Consider the following 15,727-nt stretch of genomic DNA (forward strand, 5'->3'; position numbering starts at 1 on the left):
ATGCAGTATTCAAGATGTGGGCATACCCATGGGCAGCCGGTGAAGGCAGGGTTGGGGAAGGCAAGTCCTCAGCCCCTCCTTCAGCTTCACTCCTTCTCCTAGGTGGGGCGGCATGCCACGCATATGCTCCTACTTTCAACCACAGGGAGGGGAAAGGAGGGAGCGTACATGTGCACTCGCTGCAGCCTCCCCATACCACTCAGCCAAGCCCAGACTAGCCACTCGAGCACCAGGGGTGGGAAGAGGCAGGATGTTCTGTGTTGTGCGGTCCAGCCGAGGGAGCACCAGAGGAGGGAGGAAGGCACGCTTCCCCAGGCCTGGAATACTACAGCAGGCATTCTGGGGGCAGAGTGTGGGCGGAGCTATGTCTACCCCTGTCTACTCCTGCCTTACATACCCAACACCCATGGTCACAATAAGAGATTCTCTGTCTTATTCTCTATCCCTTTTTTAATGATGCCTAACATTCTGTTTGCTTTTTTGACGGTTGCTGCACATTGAGTGGATGTTTTCAGAGAACTTATCCACAATGACTCCAAGATCTCTCTCTTTAGTGGTGATAGCTAAATTAGCCCCCATCATTTTGTATTTATAGTTGGGATTGTTTTTTCCAATGTGCATTTATCAACATTAACATTCATTTGCCACTTTGTTGCTCAATCAACTTGTTTTGTGAGACACTTTTGAAGCTCTTCACAGTCTGCTTTGTTCTTAATGATCTTGAGCAGTTTCAAAGTCTCAGAGGGGTAATCATGTTAATCTGTAACTGGAAAAAAACTCAACCAATGATCCTGCAGCACCTTAGAGACTATCAAAAAATGTAGATAGTATCATGAAAGCTCATGATACTATTTACATTTTTTGTTAATCTCTAAGGTGCTGTAGGGTCATTCGTTGTTTTTTAATTTTTTTGAACAGTTGAGTATCATCTGCAAATTTTGCCACCTCACTCTTTGCCCCTTTCTCCAGATCATTTATAAATAAATTCAGTAGGTTTGGTCCCAGTACCGACCTTTAGAAGACACCACTAGTTACCTCTCTCCATTCTGAAAATTGACCATTTATTCCTACCCTTTGTTTCCTGTCTTTTACCCACTTATCAATCCATGAGAGGACCTTCCCTCTTATCCCATGACAACTTACTTAAGAGCCTTTGGTGAGGGACCTCATCAAAGGCTTTCTGGAAATCTAAGTACACTATATCCACTGAATCCCCCTTGTCCACATGTTTGTTGACCCCCCCCCCCCCCCCCCACAAAGAACTCAAGTAGATTAGTAAGGCATGATTTCCCTTTGCAGAAACCATGCTGACTTTTCCCAAACAAATTATGTTCATCTATGCGTCAGACAATTCTATTCTTATCTATAGCTTCAACTAATTTGCCCAGTACTGACATTACACTTACCAATCTGTAATTGCCAGGATCACCTCTAGATCCCTTTTAAAATACTGGCATCACATTAGTTATCTTCCAGTCATTGGGTACAGAAGATGATTTCAAGGATAGATTACAAACCACAGTTACTAGTTCCACAATTTCACAAATCTTGGGTGAAATCTTGGGCTCTTTCAGAAATCTTAGGTGAATGCCATCTGGTCCTGGTGACTTGTTACTGCTAAGCTTATCAATTTGTTCCAAAATCCTCCTCTGTCATTACCTTAATCTGGGACAATTCCTCAGATTTGTCACTTTACACATGTCTTCAATGGTAGAATAAACACTTCTGCTTAGGCTACTCTGCAAGATTAAACAAATTAATCTATAAGATTTTACACTAAACTCACTGGATTTCTTCTTATTAGGGACTATCCATACTCCAAGGGAGACCTGGAAAAAATTATCTTGAGACTTTTCTTCATTTGTTTTTAAGAAAGAGAATTTAACTTGAATGCAGAGAAATTCTGCAAAGGGTTTCTCTTTTATTTCCTCTTCTATTGTACCTCAACTGTGTATTTTATTACTAGCTAACATCAAATACAAGAAAGAAAAGATGGCTGAGTTTTTATCTTTGATTGGACCAAAAAAAACCCCAAGATATTACCTCCCCAGTCTTGCCTCTCTAATATCCTGGGACCAACCTGCTACAATAATACTGCAATAAGATCCCAGGGTCAGCAGCAGAGGGAGGATCAGAATCCAATAATCTCAACTCTGATTTCTATACTTATCATTAAACATATTTCCTTTTGTAAATTCCTCCTCGATCTGCTACACTACACTGTTGCACTACTTACTTTTATAGTGGGTTCTCTTCAAGCCTGCCCTGTTCTAATCTACTAAAAATAATTTAAAATAGCTCAGAGGGGTAGCCATGTTAGTCTGTAACTTTAGAAATAATGACCTACTCATCATTTAAAATAGAATGGAGTATCTGGCTGAAGTGCATGATTCTTTAAAATTTGATGGAAATATGATATCTCTAAACAGAGCGCTCCAGTGGCTCTGCCTAATAAAATAATTGGCCTGAATAATAAACTGTTTCCATAATGTTTTTCTAAGAGGCCATATGGTTCAGATAAGCACTGAGCAGTGCTTCCAAGAAAAAAATTAACCTATGACCTAACTTCATACGCCTTTCAAAACCTGCCAATGGGAGACACATTTCTATGTGTTGTGGACATACCAGAACTATAGCAAGTTCAACAATATAATTCAGACACCCATTGGTCTGACATGGGTATGAAGAATTCACTGAGCTGTCAGAGAGTCACTAACAGATCTTTAGGGGAACTGGAGTACAGTTGTTCAGATCTCCAGCCTATGGACATGTGTTCCTCCAAGATAGATCTGCTACTTATTGCCAAATAGCCTCCCATAATGTACCACCAGTGTGCAGCCCCTAGAACAGGGCATTTCCAAATATGACATCTTAGCACCAGACTCTCAGATATCCTCATTCAATGCTGCTGAGGGGAAGCACTACTGTTCAGGTGAGATGGTACAAAATATAGCAGGCAGAACTGAAAGGGTAGTGCTTATTGAACTGTGTATCTCTAAATGCCATCTGGGTATAGTGTACCTACCGAAATAGACATGAGCACAAACCACAGCATTCAGGCATAACTTTAGCACCATCTATTCACTGAGAATCCACGCACACAAAAAATTGCCAACGTAATGAGGCATTGACACAATCATACACTGAGATACTCTGGATCATTCCTGTCAATTGGAGTAGTATATATTTCTAAGGATAATAAATTAATTTTCCTTACCTGAAATAATGGAGTCATTCAAAACCTCTTCATCCTGATAAAAAACCAAGTTGTCCTTGAGTTCCGAGTTCATGATCAGGTTTTCTTTGTTCTCATCCGACTCTTTGACTGAGTTCCGCTTATTCTCCGGATCATTGCTGTGGCTTAGTGCATTCTCCTTTTCTTTGTTGCCCTCGATGCTAGATGTTCTGGATGGACGGATGTCCACTCTTTTTTTGGGAGACCCTTTGCTTTCTCTGCCGTGAAAACTGTGGATGGAAGGTACACAACTGGGTCATCAAACAAGTCCATTTTAAAGCCATAGTAGGAACCTAGTATTAGATGAGCACAGACACTATGTGTTTAGTGAGATGTCGAAGGGACGTGATGGGACTGCGAATTGTGATGAAAATGTCTGAGGCTATTCCATCTCTCAGTCTCTATCACAAGAATACAGTACAGGTTGAATTTCTCTAGTCCGACACAGTCTCGTCAGGCAACATCTATGGGCCGGAATGATTTTAGTTAGTCAGATGTTCACTTATTATGGGTGCAGTCAAGTTTCCTGCAGTCCCATAAAGTTTGTTTACAGCCACCAGTCCTGGCTCTCAGTGTTTTGTGCTGTTATTTAGCTCTAATTTACCCTCAAATGTCTTCTAAGAGCCCAGTAAGCAGTGAGAGTACTGGTAATGCTGCTAGACAATATTGACCACCTGTGGTTTGGCAAATTCTCTGGTTCACCACTAGTCAGGTCCTGAGGGTGCCGGATTAGAGAGGTTCAACCTGTATAGGAGGGGAATGACTAATGTGGTTGTTTTTTAAAATGTATAGTTGTGTGCTTTACCACGCTGACCTTTTTAAAGAATCCAACATGTGCTTCTAATGTGAAACATGCATTGTAGGAAACATTGCCCTTCTGATGATTTGTGGACCTGACAAGGATTAAACAGGACCTTGAAAGGGCATTGTATTAATCCATTTCCTGTGAAAAAGATTGTTATGGCATTGAGAAATGTTACCAACCATATAGCCTTGGAATGATCTGAGTCTTTCTCTACTGCTGCAGTGGAGAGTTTCTAATGAAAACCAGACAGCATATCCAACCCTCTGTTCTACACAGCCATGGGTATTGCAAAACAAGATACCATATATGCTCATATAGAAGCCAAGGGCCATATGCTAAAGTAAGAATACTTAGCATTGGTATAGCATCTTCACAGGACTAAAAATAGCAGTAACCAGTTAATTTTGGGGGTCTTAAATTCACTTCACAGAGAGGGAAACAGACCCCTTTCTGTGCGTTGGTCAAGTCTTTAATTGGGAAGAGGATTATCTAATAAGGAGATCTGTTTATGCTTTGTGGCAGACCAAAAGGAGCAGGCTGCAGGAGTTTGATGGAGGGCAGGTACACTGGTAGTTGGGTAAGCAGGTTCCTGTTCCCTGCATAGGCTGACAGAGACTGCTGCTCAGCAATTAAGACGGGGGGCACCTGGGACTCATTAAGTGCCAGCCAGCAGCAGCAGGCTAACTGAACACCTGCAGTCAGTTAAGGCCTCTCCTCTGGTAAGGAGGGGTGAGGAGATTGGAGAGGAGGAAGCATAATATTAAGGAGAAGCGAATGCTACAACCGGGAGAAGTTCTCATGTAGTGTGCCAGGAGAAGGTACTATGGGAGAGGTTGGGGAAGTAGTCCAGGGAGAGGCTACTATTTTGAGGGGATAAGGGCAGGAGCCCTACTAGTGGCTGCTACCTAGTGCCCTGGGCTGGTATCTAGAGTAAGTGGACAGGGCTGGGTTCCCTGCAACCCTCCCCATGCCCAGTGGCCCACCACCAAAGTAATGGGGACTTTTAGACTATAGAAGGGTTTTTCCCTTCAAGCTTGCCTATGATGAAAATGGCTTAGTAAGTGGGGGAACTTTTGCCTCTGAGAGAAACAAGAGACAGTGGGAGGGTCACCATGAGCCTCTGAGGCATACTAAAAATCCGTCAGGCAACACAGGACCCAGGAGGTATGACTAGAGCTCTGCCACAGTTTATATAGTTATAGCCTCCATTGCAAAGGGGACAGACAACAGAGAACAGGGGGAATTGGGGAGAGCATGGCTGAGGGGACAATTCAGAGAGGCTAAGTTGTGCCCTGGGAAGCTTCAGGAAGCTAGAGAGAAGGTCATGACTGTTTCCAGCAAAATCAGGTAATTTGCACAGCAGTGATCAGAGCTGGCCTTCTGGGCGTGCAGCCTTGGGGAAACGTTGCCCAGGGTAGTCATACGTTGTTGTCCATGTGTGCAATTTTGAAATTTGACCTTACATTAGTTCCTTTGCAACACAGGATGAACGTGGCATGCATTGTGTGAAAGGGTGCCATTCTTTTAGGAGGACTTCACTGTCCACGTTACATAATTCTGATCTCCTGTTTCTGTGATGAGCCAGCTCTTACACTAAACTGAGATTAACAAATGATTCTGCCTACATTATCTCTGATTTCCATGTTGTGGAGATAATACATTACTTCAGTAGTGTATTCTAAAGTAATGGCTGAAACTTCCATGCTGGAAGTGGAGCCACCAAGAAGTGTGTGTGCAGAACCAACCTGATTTTAATCAGACTAAATTGATGGGCTATTTTCAACAGGAAAAGCTTTTTTCTTATCAGGAATTTGCATTATGAAAAATACTTTCATTGAAAGGTTACTGTTTTCTGGTATTACTTGTGCCTCTATGTGCTATACTTACCTATCCTGCCGATGTTTGGTGGCCAGAGCCCTGTGGAGCTCTTCGATGACTCTGCTGGGAGGTAAAGGCAGGTGGACAGTCGCGGGATGAGGCGAACCGGTCGGCGTTGGTAGCTGTCCTCTGACATGAGGGTCGGCACCTTTCTGGCCTGATGGATGGAAGAGGGCAGCTTGTCCTGAGATTTGGGAGGAACCAACAATGACATAATTCTTCAGGATAGTGGAAGGAGGGGATTTCATTGCTGGCTCATCTACCTCACTTCCTGCTGCTGAAAATAAAATAAGTCACGGTATCTTGTGGAACACAGAGCCTGGGTTAAGGTAGATTCTGTGTGTTGGACAGATATAAATGATGTAGGTGTTGTGACACTACATAGTAGGGATGTAGCTTGTTTGATGAGACTTATGTACTCACATAATCTGAAACCAAAGGGTAAAATGGATGCTGCAAAGATTTAGCCTGGAAAAATGGGTCACCTTCTCATTTTACTGCCTTGGACTGGATTGGATTCTTTCTTCATGCCCAAACTTACCAATCAATCTCTGACTCCCAATTCCCTTTCTCTGATCTGTAATGAACCCTGATGCACCTATCAGACAGGCTTTCCAATTTCACACTTTCCCTGCTGAGCTCTAGATAACTGACTTAAAATTTACAAAATCTGGTCTTCCCTGACCTCAGCATGTGCCAGGATCCCTTTTCTGCTCTTGTCCTCCCACCCTACAATGGACTCCAGTCCCTTACCCCATAAAGGGAAACACCAGCGTGTGGGAAATATAGCGATATTAGACAGTCCAGCCAAACTTGCCAGAGCTGATGTGGTCCAAGCGCATTTCAGCAAAGAATAAAGTTGGGCTGAGTACCAAGGAGAGGGAGTGAGGAGTGGGAGGATGTTTAACTGATGCTTTTTGTTCCCAAACTGAGAATTTTCAAACCACCTAGGGGGTTTGGATTGATTTTTTTTTTCATGAGAATTGGGCACCCAAGCCCTAATGCAGCTTAAATAACTTACCCCAAAATCTTTATAGCTGGTCTCCTTTTCATTTCTGAGCTGAGGTAATTCTTCCCTTTTCTGAACAATCCATCTCCACCATTCTCCTTCAATTCCAACCTGTCACTCATATGTATCACCCTAATGCAACAAGCACCTGCCTCTTACGTTCCTGCGCTCTTGATATGTTTTCCTCTCTGGTTAAGACTACATAGGGGATGCTGGGATAATAGCCTTGTTTGAGAAAGATGTTGCTTCTCTTTTCTCTTCCATAGTTCTTGTATCCTTTGCATTGCACTTTCCTGGCCACATATCTGTACTGGTGGTCTTTTCTACCCTGGAGACATACCAACACAGGAACTGTATTTGACTGGATTGTGTAGAAGGCTTTTCCTTTTCTCTTGTTGCCACCTAGTGTTGATAATATGAATTCAATCTGACACATTCCCTTTTTGTTTCCAGTGTTGTGGCTGCGTTGGTTCCAGAATGTTAGACAGACAAGCTCGGTGAGGTAATACCTTTTATTGGAACAACTTCTGTTGGTGAAAGAGATAAGCCTCCAAGCTCCCAGAGAGCTTCTCAGATATGACCGGTGTAGCTTGAAAGCTTGTCTTTTCACCAGGGCTGCCGAAGGGAGATGGAGGGAACGGCCAGCTGCCCTGGGGCCCATCAATTTAAAAGAGCCCAGGGCTCTTGGTTGCCATGGCAGCAGCAGTTGCCAGAGTCCCAGGCCCTTTACATTGCTGTTGGAGCCCCAGGTGGTGTAGGCCAGACAGCACTGAAAGGCTAGCTGGGGCTCCATCCTTTCTGTCAAAGGTCCCTTCTGGACCTAAGAGCCAGCCCCCAACCTTGCCCAAGGGCCTGGCAATTCTGTCAGTAGCCCTGCTTTTTCCCCCAACAGAAGCTGATCCAATAATAGATATTTCCTCACCCGCCTGCAGGCCCTCCTTAGCACTCTGATTTTCTGTGAGGTGAATTCTGTTGCTATTATCCCATCAAATCTCCCACTGCTGTCAATGGGATCCTGGCATTTCTGTGAGAGGATTCCAGGAGCTGGTTCTTGGTCAGCCCAGTAACTTGCAAGAAAATACAGGAGATGTTCAAAATAAAGTCTGGCACTTTAAAGTTAAATATTAGACATAGGTTATCAAGGTATTTCCTTCCAGGACAATTGTGGTGCATGGTACCCTAGATAATACCGAAACCCTGCTCTCAAGGACACTAGTGAAAATCTGTCACAACCCACTGAGAAAAATGATGTAACCCAGGGCAGAATTTAGTTCAGTGTGCAAATATTTGACTAGATTTTAAAAAAATCAAATATTTTTCAATTTTCAAATTAAAAATAAAAAAACTAGACTCATTATTGAATTATAAAAGTTTCAGAGGGGTATCCGAGTTTAGTCTGTAGCAGGAAAAACTTAAAAAACAACAAATAGTCTAGCAGCACTTTAAAGACTAACAAAACATGTAGATGGTATTGAATTATAATACATATTATTAGATGAAAATTAATGGTGTGAAATGAAATCCTGCATAAATTAGTGGAGACTGATTGTTTGAAATATGTAGTTAGTTACTAACATACAATATACGGGAACTCTGATAACTGAAGAAACTCTATGGCATAATGGGCTAAATTTTGAATTTTATTTTGACCCCGAGTCCATATTTGGAAAAGAATGTTCATGGGCCTGCAGACACCAAAACTACTGTGTGCACTTTTAAAACTCCAGCACCTGCACATGCAAGAATTTGCATCCAGGAAATGCATGTTGCACATACAAAACACGTGTTAGTGTTGGTCTAGTGCTCACAGAGATGTTTGCTTATGTGTATGTGTGCACAAGAAGAAACCTCATATTGTAAAGCAGACCCCACGTGTGTAATTTAATAACAAGAAACGTATGCTATCTATGGCAATAAGGCTATGTACCAGCATTGTAATAATCTAAATTACTTCCCCTTTAATTGATTAGCATGCTCTCTCCATACCCAGAGGGCAGAGAGCCTCTGCTGCCAAGAGACATATATCTGAGCTCAAGGGGATTTTGTCTCTGTGCCACTGTGGAAACACACAGTAGATATTTATAATTATTCCACTCTCCACTGAGTCATAATGGAGATACATACAACACATCCTAAGTTATATACTATCTCTGTGCAATAGGGAAAGATGCTCTGGTCCAGCCAAACTCCTGAGGGATTGGGGGACTTGACCGTCAGCAATATGTGGTCTCAATCCTGGAGCCTCATGGGGGACAGTTCAGCCTGGATGCAGCTTAGGCTAATGTTGAGCACAGTTTTGCTAATCACATCTTGTTTGTCCTAATGAAAGCTCTTCAGAGAATAATCCTACAAAATGGTATCTTGGCATCAGGCCATTTCCCTCCCTCCTGCCCTTGTTGTGATTAATTAGAGCTTAGCTTATTCCCCTGGACTCTCCTCCACCATCAGCACCTTCGATGCAGTTAGAAAAAAACCATAAAATAAAGGGCTTTTGTGGCCCCTTCTGTTTGTCTCTCATATCACTCTCTCTCTTGCTCCCTCTTCCACTCTTCTGCCCTCTCTTGCTGATGGTACTTGTTCAACCTGAGCTTATAATTACACCCACTCCCAGAAGCAGAACTGTACTCCTCTATTTCTGAAGAAGATGTTTCTTTCTTGGAGCTAGATGGAAAAATAGGTGGTTGTTTTTCTGAAGAAAATTTAGCCAAAAATGGAAATATTTCACCTAAAAATGAAATATTTTAGGAACAATAATATTTTATTCAAAATGGCATTGCAGAGTCTCATGGGAGTTGTACTGTGGGTGTCATTCTCCTTTGTGGGTAGAGTTTTTCAGGATGGACTACATGTCCCATGATGAACTGTATGTGAGAAAGGGGAAGAGGTGCATCATGAGAAATGTAGTCTGGACAGAAAGCCTGGCCCCCAGAGAGGAAAGGGGGGAAGAAAAGGCATGTGAACTACACCTCCAAAAAGGTACCACACCACCATTTTGAATTGAAATATTTCAGTTTTTTGCTGATAAAATGCACTTTTTTTTTATTTTCATCATTATATTTTGTTTTTTAAAAACATTTTTCCATGAAAAGCAGACATTTTCAGTGGGAGAGAGAATTTTGGGGTGTGTCTAGACTACAGGGTTTTGTCGACAGAAGTTTTGTCGACAAATACTGTCGACAAAGCTTCTGTCGACAAAGAGCGTCTACACTACATTCAGTTCTGTCAACAAAGCAAGCTACTTTGTCGACATGGCAGTGTAGGCGCAAGGACAATTTACATGCAATAACGCTTTCTGTCGACAGAAGGCGTTATGCCTCGTGAAATGAGGTTTACCAGCGTCGACAAAACTGCTGAGTTCTGTCGACATTACGTCGACAGAACTCAGCTGTAGTGTGGACGCAGGTATAGTTTTGTCGACAAAAGTCCACTTTTGTCAACAAAACCCTGTAGTCTAGACACACCCTTGGTGAAAACCCAGGTTTCCATTGAAAACCAGCTCACACAGAAAAATTTCAACCAGTCCTACTCATTATAGCAGCATCCTGCGATCTTTTGTTTCAGGGAGACCCTGCAAATGTGGCCTCTTTTTTTGTACCAGTAAGTTGGGGACACGAATGATAACAGGAATAATAGTTGTCATTTAACCGTTTAAATGCCTGATTATGGGTGCAGTAAATGAGAATCAGGCCCTGAATATGCAAAGCCTTTTTTTCATCATTCTGGAAGCATAAAGGAGCAGTTGGTGAGAATAAATCACCCTTATATTCACGCTAAGCTCCTTCACACTGCCAAAGCAGAGAAAAGTGGAAGATCACTGTGGTGGCAACATTAGAGAATGAGGCTGAGAGGGTCTGAACCTGAAACCAAGTGAACCCTGACATGGGGTAGTGTGTTGTGAAAGGTGGGTGTCTGTTCACACACTTTTATGTGTCATTTAAAAGATCCAGATCTAATTTAGCTCTAGAAGCAAATCCTTCAGGCAGAAAGCTTTCAAGGGTTTGTTGACAACAGTGTTCACTGCTGCTGAACTGTTATCACACTGTGATTCTCTAATGCAAAAAGCATTTAAAACTTCCTTGTGTTCCATAGCGATTTGTGGCAAGTCATACACAAGCTGCTGAATTGGCAGATTTTTGCTGTCCGTGTCATTTGAATGAGTGCAAGTGGACTTACTACAGACTTCTGCAATAAACAAACCAGGCTAGGTCAGCTATACGCAACATGCAAAGACTCAGTGGTTCTAGATAGGGGGCAATTGGTAAGAATTGGGCAGATGGTATAAACTGTTAGGCTACGTCTAGACTGGCATGATTTTCCGCAAATGCTTTTAAAGGAAAAGTTTTTCCGTTAAAACCATTTGCGGAAAAGAGCATCTAGATTGGTACGGATGCTTTTCCACAAAAGCACTTTTTGCAGAAAAGCGTCCGTGCCAATCTAGACACGGTTTTGTGCAAGAAAGCCCCAATCGCCATTTTCGCCATCAGGGCTTTTTTGAGCAAAACAGTTTTTAGCTGTCTACACTGTCCCTCTTGTGCAAAAACATTTCCGGAAAAGGGCTTTTGCCCGAACGGGATCGTCAAAGCATTTGCACAAGAAGCACTGATTTCGGACAGTAGAACGTCAGTGCTTTTGCGCAAAATCAAGCAGCCAGTTTAGACATCTAGCAAGTTTTTGCACAAAAGCAGCCACTTTTGCAGAAAAACTTGCCAGTCTAGACGCAGCCTTAGTGTCAATGGGATGGAAGAGATTTTATTGACCAACATGACTAACCTGTTACACTCTTAGTGATTTTGGAGATCGCCTTAGGTGGCGGAATTGGAAGTGAAGGTGGGCTGGAGAGCTGTGCTGGGTTTCTCTCCGTTGCTTTTTGTGGGGAATCTGTAGATTCAGAAACAAGTAAGGCTTGTGGAGTCTCTTCGGTTACTGGGAGGCAGGCATCTTCTCGTTCTTCAGTGGACGCTGAAGGTTTCTTGGCTAGTAAAAGGATAAGAAGCAGTAGAATTAATCAGCTATAATGATGATAAACCAAGGGGCCATACCAAGAAGATTCAAGAAAAGAGAATTCATGGCACACAGCTAGCAGCACTGTTCCACACTGAAAATAAGGAATGTATGCAATAGCCTATCAGCCAAGGAGGTTGGGATAAAAATAAAATAGACGGGGAACTGAAAAAAACAGTTAAAGGCTATTTTCCGAAGAAAATTGATGAGCCTTGAAACCAAGTGGCCTTCATTCATTTCCCTCCCCCACCCCAAATGTCTCATGTTCTTTTCTATAATGAAGATAGCAGGGTATGGTGGCTTTTGAGAACTGCGATTGATTGTCTTGTAGAACCCAGCTGCAATGATTTAGCTACCCTGTGAGCACTTCTCCTTGCTAGTAACACAAATGAAGGGTACGGATAACACTGTTAATATAACCTGAAAGATCTTTCTATTATTACTCTCTGCAGGGTTCCCTCGCAATTTTTATTTTAATCCCATTCAAATGTAACTGTGACAGGCAGCCCAGTTGCTCTTTGTTCTAGGGATGTAATAGTGTAGTTGATTAACCTATTAACCGATAAGCAAAAGCTTATAGGTTAATGTTATAAACTACATGCCTTTCCCTCCCCCCTTTCCACTAAATATTTTAGCAGGCTGGCCAGCAGCCTGGCTAAGTTCTGTCTCACACTGGGTCCAGGACCTAACCCCATTGTGGTTCTGCATTTAAAGTGTGTTAGGAGCTAGACAGGCAGGCAGCCTGCCTCAGATACCACCTTACACTAGATCTGGGAGCTCAGACCCTCCACTCCAGACAGGGGCTGCTGCCACCCCATGATGCTGCCTCTATATCAGAGACAGCAGCACAGGGTGACAGGCAGCTGGTCCATGAGGGAAGTTGTTTTTTAAACTGGCTCCCTTCATGGACCAGCTCCTGCCTGCCACCCCGCACTGCTGCCTTTGATACAGAAGCAGCAGTGTAGAGTGTCGGGGCTCCTTGGGAGTGGAGCAGGAGAGCACTGGCTGCCATCCCCGTGGACTATAGAACAGTTGACTAACTGATAAGAATTAATGAGGTTACTTGACTATTCAATTAACCGATATTTAATCTCCCTACTCTATTCCATCTGCTGTCAGGAAGGCTCAGACTTTCTTGGGGATGATGTTAGGAGCCAAAATTGCAGCAACCCATTTTAAGAAGATCTCCCCTTGGAGAGCAATAACAAAATGCTAGAACGGGGAATAGACATTGGGATGTAGGACAGGTGGGATGGGCTTTACCACTGAAGCCTGCAGTGGAAATGAGCTTTGCCATCCCAAAGGGGTTGATGCTACAGGCTATAGAATGCCTCCCGAATGGTGTTGGGTGCTCTTAATTCCAAGGAAGTCAATAAGAGCTGATACACTCAGCAGCTTTCCAAACTGGAGCCCATAGGACTAGACTAAGGATTCTTAGTCCAAGGCAGTGGCCACTGACTGATAGACAGTCCCAGGATCTCTGTTGCCAGAGGCATTTAGAATTGGATGAATCACTAGAAAATGAAGCTTAGGGAATAAGCATGAAGAAGAGACTCTGAGAAGAATATCTTGTCTTGGGGGATGGACGAGTTAATTTAGTGGCTCTGCCTCATCTCTTATTTCTGTGACTCTACAATTGGAAAGTGTCTACTTGTGGCCCAGTCCCAGGGCCAGATTAAGACATACTGAGGCCCTAAACTATGACAAGTTTAAGAGGCCCCCATAGCATTACCAAAGATGAGTATTATTCTAACCAAAAGAAAAATGAAAATAGACATAATAAAGTTTTATATTTGCATGTATACCAGTACATATGGGAGGATGCAACTAAAGACTAGTAGTTTTGTATTTAGAGGCCTCTCATAATCTGAGGCCCTAAATAGTAATTTACTTAACTTGTGCATAAATCCCACACTGCCGTGTCCCATCACAAATACCCTCCTCTTCAAATCTTTCTCTTCTTTACTAAATCTCATCTGTCCAGGCTCTTTGTTTGTAAAAGTTCTCAAGACTGGTCTGAAATAGGGAATGCATTGCCGAGGCAGGGTCTCAGCAAGACTTGTACAGGACAGACAAATGGCAAGAGTATGAATCATGCCATATAATGGCTGCCTTAAAAATGAGCATGCTGGACAATCATGGACTGCCTAAACACGTTATTGCTCTCTCGTTTCCTTTCTTAAGCTTCTCTTGGAACTTTGCCACTGTGGCCGATATTAGCTATCACCTTACAAAACATCTCTTCATTCTGTTTTGGCCATCTCCCTTCCTAATAGTCTTTGCATATAAACTGTTTGTGTTAACAAACCATTTGTGTCCTGGCTTTCAGAATGAAAACTGAAGGCTCCAAAGCAGAGAGGCAGTAGAACACAATAGCTTTGGCAAGATAATAGCAATTAATGTGTTGACAAATAGATTAATGGATGTCATTTGGGAAACTCGGGAAAGTAAAATAAATATGTAGTATTAATCAGAGAAACTTGCAAAATTTTGCTGGATGGAAAGCAAAGGGTGCCTCATTTATGAATAGCTTCAGTTTTCAAGGAAATCATTGCATCTGTTATACATATCTTGTTTTTTAAATCAATATTTTGTGATGGTTATTGTCAATGATTGTTTGCTATTTACATGGCAGGAACCAAATGCTACGATGAAAAGCAGAACAATCCATTATTGGGGGGGCCACTTATGTCACATGAAATAGATCCAGGATTCTCAAACATCATTGCTGTGTGATCCGCTTCTGACCACAAAAATCTCTACTGCGTTTTTGTGCAAGTGGTGTCGGAGATAGAGCTTTGGATTCTTCAACCATGGCATGTTGTTCTAGGAAGAAGGATTTTTATGAGAGGGGTAGCTGTGATAGTGTGTGTCTGCAAAAATAACAAGGAGTCCTGTGTTACCTTGAAGACTAAACAGATTTATTTGTGCAAAAGCCTTCATTTGTTGATAAATTTGTTAGTCTTTACGGTGCCATAGGACTCCTCATTTTTTTTTAAAGGATGAGATGGAATCCACCTAATGAAAAGAAGAAAGAGCATTTTCATAGGCAGATTTGCTAACCTTGAGAGGAAGGCTTTAAACTAGGTTCACCTGGGGATGGTGACTTAAGCCCTGAGTTAAGTGGGGAAGCGGGATACTGGGAAGTAACACAAGGAGGAAGGTGCAACAGAGGAGGACCTGACTCATACTAAGAAAGTAGGGCAACTGGCTCGTTATCTAAGGTGTCTGCATATGAACACAAGAAGCCTGGGAAACAGGCAGGAAGAATTAAAAGTCCTGGAAAAGCCAAAGAACTATGATTTGATTGGAATAATGGCAACTTGGTGGATGACACACATGACTGGAGTACTATCATGGTAGGGTATAAACCAGTGGTTCCCAAACTTTTCGGCATCATGCCCCCTTTTTGATTTTTGAGAAACCCTTCACCTCCTCCAAAAAAAAATAGCAGCAAAACTTGTTGAGAAAAAAAAAAGGAACTGACTGGAGCCCCTTTAATTCCTGGGACCATTGTAAAAAAAGGTGCCAGGACTCCAGGGGAAAAGAGCAGAGCAGGCATTGCCCTTTTAAGGCAGCCATTTTGAAGTCTGCCCGGGATGCTCCATCCTCCCCGCCACCCCAGCCAGCCCAAGCTGCGTGTGTTCCGGCAGACTCCCAAAAAACAGAAAATACCAGATATTTCACATGGTATTTTCTGAATTTTTTTACCAGACAGATTGGGCTCTTTCTTGGGGTGAGATTGATCGGGGAGGGGGGGGAGGGAGCTGGGTCACATTGTGCACCCCACCTCACCCCC

The 15,727-nt window shown here is 42.7% G+C and overlaps 1 protein-coding gene across 2 annotated transcripts in view; it reads right to left on the minus strand.

The window, feature by feature from the left end:
- Positions 1-15,727, minus strand: part of PHACTR3 (phosphatase and actin regulator 3) — a 205,557-nt gene that overhangs the window by 56,903 nt on the left and 132,927 nt on the right. For both annotated transcript variants that reach the window (XM_075901114.1, XM_075901115.1), the window contains 3 exons: positions 11,698-11,901; positions 5,928-6,102; positions 3,218-3,465 (listed from right to left, as the gene is read on the minus strand). In XM_075901114.1, the coding sequence (XP_075757229.1) occupies positions 3,218-3,465; positions 5,928-6,102; positions 11,698-11,901 (627 nt within the window). The remainder of the gene's footprint in view (positions 1-3,217; positions 3,466-5,927; positions 6,103-11,697; positions 11,902-15,727) is intronic.

This window comes from Pelodiscus sinensis, chromosome 18, assembly GCF_049634645.1.
Source record: "Pelodiscus sinensis isolate JC-2024 chromosome 18, ASM4963464v1, whole genome shotgun sequence".
Taxonomy (NCBI): Eukaryota; Metazoa; Chordata; order Testudines; family Trionychidae; genus Pelodiscus; species Pelodiscus sinensis.